General features: G+C 45.5%; 1 protein-coding gene across 1 annotated transcript; it reads right to left on the reverse strand.

Annotated features, from left to right (window-relative positions):
* Positions 1-6131: 6131 nt before the first annotated feature.
* LOC109483283 (B3-hordein-like) lies at positions 6132-6497 on the reverse strand. The gene has a single exon (XM_019786277.1). It carries the CDS (start codon positions 6495-6497, stop codon positions 6132-6134), a length of 366 nt encoding a protein of 121 aa, XP_019641836.1.
* Between the last annotated feature and the right edge of the window lie 1085 nt (positions 6498-7582).

The following is a 7582-nucleotide window of genomic DNA, read 5'->3' on the forward strand; positions in this document are numbered from 1 at the left end:
CATTATAACACTTTAGAAATATAGCATAACATTTTTTTAAATCACTGTATGATGCTACTACATGAATTTTCAAACCTATATTAACCAAATGTTGTAGAGCCACATTCTGAAAAAATATTAATGTGGACCAATTTGTAGCAACACTACTTTTGAAGAATACATGATATGACGCCAGTTGTTGTGAAGTTCTTGCGATTTTTTAAAAAGTGTGATGTCAGCAGATTACAGACCACTCACTGGCTCTGACCAGATATAGATGCCCGGAAACAGTGCATGTTAACTTCTCTCCAAGCAGAATAATGGGAGATTATATTGACTTCTATATTGTGACCTGATTTGCACGTTCCGGTTCTAACATGCTTCCCATCCAGTGAACTGAACACATAGCAAGTCATCAGGCCAAAATTTTTCACCCAATCCCTGTCAAGTTTAGTCCCTAGTTATATCTTTGACAACCCTTCTTTTTCGTATTTGATAGTAACCTATCCAAATCAAGTGTCCCTCCGCTCCGGTGTAGAAGACATCTCACATGTTAGGTATGGGGATTGATATTGTGTGTTAGTGGGACGTCCTCCACTGACGGAGCTGTGCTTCTAAGTGACTATGTGTCTTATGTGTGTGTGTGTGTTTTTTTGAAATTCTTTAACAATCATACCCTCCCCTCATTCCTTACGTCCGCTGTATCCCTCTCTCTCGGTCCTGCCTCCTCACGTACTGCGTGGTATGTCTCTATACTTTGTGTTTTATAGGGCTGAAGGCACATGACTACCCTCACCTGTTTATAACACCTGCTTCTTAATTTGTTTTATTCTGTTTCTCCACCTGCGCGCGGGATTACTTGATTAGAATAGTAACCTGTTCAACTCTGCCCTAAAGGATCAATACATTATAGTACACTCCGTGATCCTTGATCAACAAAGTTATGGAATCTTGCCCTCTTACCTTACAGAGGTGCTAATCTATGAGTCGTGTGAAATTCTTAAGGGCGTTACAGTCCTCATATATCTTAGTTAACAGGCCTATGTCTGGGGCTGAAGTCTCTGTTGCCCGCTGCACTGCTGCTTGGGCTAATTAACTGTCGCTGCCTGATTAACGTCTAACACGTAACACTGTGTTTAACTGCATGTAGTAATTTGGGATATAACGATGTGTGATTGGTACTCCCAATAATGACAATATAATGGCGGCTCCTGTCCGAAAACTGTGCACTGTTTCCCCTCAATCTAGACCCATCTCTCTTTTAAGTACTTTTTTTAGCCTAGCCTGAGCAGCTTCAGTGGAAAATTGTGTTTCCAACACAAGACCATCTCTTGAAGTTGATCGAAACAAATAGCACGTTGCGAGGGACACTCCTAATCCTGCCACCATATCCAAGTACATTGTATTTTGAACATCACGCCGTTTACTGGGCATATTGCCTCGTCATCTACTTTAGCCACACCAAACATGTTGTTGCTCGCCCCTCTAAGTGAAACGTAACGTAATGGTTAAAGATTAAGGTCGACCGCGTAGGTGACACCAGTATTTCTGTGGACAACATCTGACAAAGGTCTCCCGCTCGATCCCCCCCAACATCAGTAATTTGAAGAAACAAGCATCTCTGGCCAGTATGTATAAATCCAGTGGTTGTTATGTATTGTGTTGAGATCTTTCTGTCAATATGAGCAATTAACTTCTTATATTTATCCAGAAACATAGGTGTCGCCTGCGTTGGTGTAATATTCGCCCTCGCCTGCTCCTCAGCAACAAGTTTCTTATATTCCTTGACTTTAGGATGCGCTGCTGGGTTAGTGGCACATATCGCAGGTTCCTGTGGTACCCTTACCTACTTCTGAGAAGATGGACCTGAGTTTTCCTATTAATGAGTCTACTGTTGCAGCTGCCAAGCGCACGGGACATGAGCATGATCCTTTCTTTGTTCCCAAATTTGGACATTGCGACAAATGTACTTTTGTTTTACCATTAACTTCTTTCCAGACTAAGAATCGTAGGATGTCCTCATGTGAGGCTTTTTCTATAGACTTGGAAACTGACAATTCTAACAAAAAGGGTTGAAGTTGATCTCTTAACGTTTCTTTTTGCCAGCGGTAAGTAGAAGATGTGTTGAATAGGCTGTCCAGCCTATCATCTATCCTGTGTACATCTACAGGAGCCATCCCTCTTGTTTGGTCTTTTGAACGGGTGGCTTGGTACATGTTTTTTTCTTGGAGCAGCACAACTTTTGCAGAGTTTAAAATCACTGTCATTGACTTCCTTGCACTTCTCACATAAGGCGGCCGCTGTACATACCAACTTGATTCTAACCTGAAACAATATAAAGGCAAATTTTCATTCATCAATTGAACAGAGATACTTCTTCGCTACAATAAGTTATATTCGAAAGACCCATAGGTCCCGATTCAGTCCCCTTTTATCTGGGACGAACCCTTTCTCGGTTGGGTAGAGTAAGGCAGTTGTGTCACCCTTCTTTGCCAGAATCTGGGCGTGCTTTGCCCGATGGTATAACAGCGGCCACCACGTTGGGGTGGGTGTGAGACGAGGGACAACAATTACACAAGTGCACGTTGCTCCGTTCGTAAGCAGAAAGCTGATAACCGGGAAAATCAAGCCAATTGGAGGGAATACATAAGCATTTTCCCTAGCACCCGTTTTATGATCTATGCTTGGGTCTTGAGCCCACAAGTCTACCCCCGCAGAAAGTGGAGTGGCCCAACGTGTGTAGTGTCGCAGGGGAGCCCCCTTGCGGTCCATTTGCACATTAGAATCTAAGGCCATTAAATCAATTGTGTGTCCTTGTCTTCCCCCGTAGGTTTGTTGGAGTTCTTGCCAAAGTCTTGGAGCTAGTTTAACGTCCGACTTAGATAAGGACCTAGACGATGTGTCTGCTGGATTCTCAGACGATTTGACATACTTGAGAGTCAAGGCTATGTTAGCGTCAACCGTTGTCAAGAACAGATTCTTAATAGCAGTATTCATGCTTTGTGATCTACTACCCAGGCGGCCTGCAGCACTTTATTATCTACCTGAGCAAAGACTCTAGCATTAGTTAGCCACGGTTTTCCCGCTTTTATGGCCATATCTAGCGCTTTCGTTTCCTTCTCGTTAATATGCAGGGCCCTATCACTCTCATTCCAATAGTCAGCTAGGTGGATTGTTCTACCATTCTCAAAATGGATCACCGCAGCCCATTTATAGTTAGATGCGTCTGTCGCCATCTTTATAGTAACATGTCTCTCATCTCGGCATGGGAGACTGCCAAGTGTCTAGGAACCTCCATTCTTCTATCTCCTGACTGAGATTTCCTGTCACTGGCACCATGCCTCCTAACTTCTGGGCCTTACTAATGGCCAGAAACGCTTCTCTTGTAAACAGCATAGCGGCTGGTACTACTAAAGTGAGTGTTGTACACTTTCCCGCCCATTTCTGAAGCGTTTTCACCGTAATGCTCTCCTGGGACAGTATGTGTTCCCTGAATACTATAAAGACCTCCTTCTTATCTAGTGGTAACACAAATGCCACCAGGATAGAATCACATCCCATACCCAAGTGGACGATATATCGTCTAGGTATCAGTTGGGACTTCTTAAGACCCAGGAAATACCCCAATTGTACTAGTATATAACATACAATATAAATGGCCGCATTGGCTGCGTTCATGCGGTCTTCTACTGTAGACTTATCCTTGATCCATCTTAACAACTCTGTTACAAATCTATCATCAATATATTGCATGACCTGGACGCCTAAGTTGCGAATATATGCGGTCGCTACCATACCAGATGTTTGATAGATACAGGCACTCCCTTTAAATCCAAATGGTATGGTCCGACATACATAGTACATCTGTCCCCATTGAAAACTTAATAATGTCTGACTGTCCTCTGTCACCAATATATGGTCATAGCCACTCTTATCATCTGAAGATGTCATGAATGTGCCTTTTGTCACAAGTCGCGGAATGTCTCTTAACGTGTCCAGAGTAAATGGGCAATCTTGAATCCAACAGTTTAGATACCTCTGGTCACAACATAATCTTGGCTTAGTCGGTTCGACTGTTAAGGGCATGACCAGATATGGTGGTTGACATTGCCCGACTTTCCCCACACTCTTATTGCCCCCGTGCGTACTCTAGCCGTTATCTCTTTGTTAATGAAAGCTTCAAAGTTTCTACAGATGCTGTTGTTCCCAAATCGTGCGCTGGTGGAAACGAGCAGTTATAGTATTATTGCCCTTTAAACTCTCCTTTAAAAGGGGTTATGAAATCCTTAACGTTGACTTTATTCTTTACCCAATCTAAGACTGTTTGGTGAGTAGGGTGGTCTGTAGCGATTTTCTCCCATAGTGCATACTGATTATGTATTTCTCATGCCACAAAACTATCTGGGTCCCTGAATCTAATGAGATTTGCCGCCACTTGTATGGGGTTGTCTGACGTTGCCACAAACTCCGCTGACGGTAACGGCCCCGTGGTACTGGTGGGCCTTCCCTCTGAGTCTACCCATCGGATCTCGTTCAGTTTCAGGCTGTCTTGGTTCTCAGCGCAAGAAGCCAGCTAAAAGATGAACAAAGCGCGAGTCAGGAGTGCAGAAGTCAGAGGGAGACGCCACCAGTACCCCGGGGTCCACTGGCTCAGAATGACCAGGGTAGCCCAGAGTACCGGCATGCATCCCGAAATAGTGCTGAGTTTAAGAGTGGTGTGCGTTGTAGAGTATTTTACCTCAACAAGTATCAATAGATTATATAATTAGGCAAGTTCATAGAGATTCGACCTGTTCGTGCCCATAACCTTGTTTCATTTCTTCAGAAAGATAAGACTATATTAATACTCTTTGAACTATATCGAGGCCTGTTATTCCTTCCCCATGTTATTCAAAGGCCCTTCAAAAGAGTAAATGGGGGAGGAGGGCTCACGTACCATCCTTCCCAGGATGATAACAAATTCAAACGTTTATCAACGTCATTGTTCAGAGATAGACTATTTTAAACAGTAGGGGTGATATTGCTTTGGCCACCTTTACTTTAATAGTTGGAGAACTAGAAAACTTATTGCTGCTTGTTTTATCTACTGCCAATAATTATGGGCAAAATTGTTATATTTTTGCTCATACCAGGCGTTAGGCCCAGTTTTCATAACTATTTGTATTATACCATATCTCTTTATATAGCTAAATAGCAGGATGAATTCAATGTTAACTTGTAGCCTAGTTTACCATATACACCGAATGCATGGTAGTGTACCACAACACTATCACACAGGTAAGAGACACACAAACTATGGATGTTCAATATCATTTTTATTTATTCCACATTGTCCATTACCGGTCCAGATCATCAGTGGACTCCATGACTACACGTCTATTAGAGACACAACAGTTAGTCAGATGTAACATGTATTTCCATTTAATTTACAATCTTTGTTTACGGCCTCGTCCCCTGAACCCACTGCGCATTTTTCCTCTAAACACTGGGCAGTAATTCCGTGAGTGGCCCCACGCCTTGCAGTGGAAACATGTACCGTAGAACACTGGCGGTTGCTAAAGCTAAGGTCCCAATTACGCCGGTGCCCGTCGGGGATGTAGCCCCGGCTGGCCCCGGCCGGGTTCAGGAGTCGAGCGGGCATCGGCTGTCGTGGTCACAATTAAAAGTTTCCTTCAGTAGCATTTTGTTAGAAATTTTGTCACCCTCTTTGGTCGGTATCCGGCAGGCACCCGGCAGGTACCCAGCAGATTCTCTGACGATGTCTTGCATTGACCTATACGTAATGCAGAATTCACGTATTTGTTGTGATCATTTGATCTGTGAGGTCACACTATTTTACCCGGGTTTACGAAGTACACACCTTTATTCCGTTCATCTGGTCTGTGACGTAAGAAATGTGTCCCGGTGGAATGCCGGCAACCGGAGGGGTACCTCTCGGTGTTCTCACGATGAGGTCACGGCGTCTTTTTGTCAGCGGGGCCCGGGTAGAATTTAACTCAGAATTAAATTCTTATCGGGGCCCCGACGGGCCAAAAAATAGCCCGGTAGCCGCAGGGTGCCCCGCGGGGCCACGTCGGGGTCCCGCCCGGAAGTGGTAAAAAACAGCCCGGGAGCTACCCGCCAGGGCCCCTTTTCCCAATTGGGACCTTAGCTTAAACAGGGTACCACGGTGGCGGGGGTGGAACCTGTGGCTGCTGTGCCGGGATGAACTGAGGGGGCTGCACAGAGAACTGGGGTTGTACAGGGAACTGGGGCTGCACAGAGAACTGGGACTGCACAGAGAACTGGGGCTGCACAGAGAACTGGGGCTGCACAGAGAACTGGGGTTGTACAGGGAACTGGGGCTGCACAGAGAACTGGGGCTGCACAGAGAACTGGGGCTGCACAGAGAACTGGGGCTGCACAGAGAACTGGGGCTGCACAGAGAACTGGGGCTGCACAGAGAACTGGGGCCGCACAGGGAACTGTGGGAACAAGCTGCTTACTAGCGGTGTCTCCCTGTTGCGCGATCTTCTCATCGATGTCTGATCCTAAGGCTCGGAGGACCATCTCACCTAACATCAGATTACCCGCATGCAGTGTAGCGTGACGTAGTGTGGCAGCATACTTGGGGAGGACTTCGTGCCCGGACGCCCGTGCCTTCTCTTCCAACCGCTGAAGTGCCGGGATTAGTAGAGCCGTGTTCAACTGTGACGGCGCCTTTGCGAGGTCGAGGGCCTGGTGTCACCGGCTACAAAACCAATATCAGATAGTAAAGGACTTATAGGCATGCCAATAAGTGCATAAGTAAGGGCCTGGAGGACGTCCTCCCGTCCTCCAGAGGACGTGATAACGCATTGCTATCCTCTCGAGAGGATATCGGCCACAGCGCTCGTATTATTGGCCATGGACAGCGCACCACGTGATATGTACCGGGTACTGTGAAACCAGGCACCGATCGACTGGGCGCGTTGGTGTTTACTATACCCAGTATACGCACGCATTTTGGTTAAATTGTCCGAAATCTGCAATTTTTGAGGTGATGAAGATCGAGCAATTCACCTTCAGAGTGTGGACAGCTATTTGGACAAGTTCTGGGCAGTTTTTTCTCAGGTAAGGATGCCAAAACGTCGCATAAACTTACGTAAACATACGGTCGGTGGGGAGGGGTACGGGTCTACAACCGTGGCTTTTTGCTGTTTGGGGGTAGGAAGTTTGTAATTTCTTTCTTCTTGTTGTGTATCGGAGTTCTGGTGGTCCAACGTCAATTTATTTTTTTTAGACCGGAGCCTGTATCAAATATAAAGCCGAGGCCGAACCGCCCCCCTCCCCCACTGATCGCGACCCACATGGGTTTACGGAAAAACCGATCCAGTCCAACAGGCGGAAAACCTACCCGGTCTGAGAAAAAGGTCTGCTTGGGGTCTAGGCCTGCTTTTATAGCCCAAATAACCACTATTTAAGAAATTTTATTGTGTTGAGAAAACAGATATGATGTGCAGGTTGGATCCATGTACAAAGAAAGACAAAGAAGAACTGAAAAGGGTACAGAATCAAGCTGCAATATTCTGTATGAACAGAACTATGAAAGAGGTGCTAGTGTCACAGAAATGAAAAGAAACCT

Source organism: Branchiostoma belcheri, unplaced genomic scaffold (genome assembly GCF_001625305.1).
Source record: "Branchiostoma belcheri isolate BF01 breed outbred unplaced genomic scaffold, Haploidv18h27 scaffold639, whole genome shotgun sequence".
Lineage (NCBI taxonomy): Eukaryota > Metazoa > Chordata > Leptocardii > Amphioxiformes > Branchiostomatidae > Branchiostoma > Branchiostoma belcheri.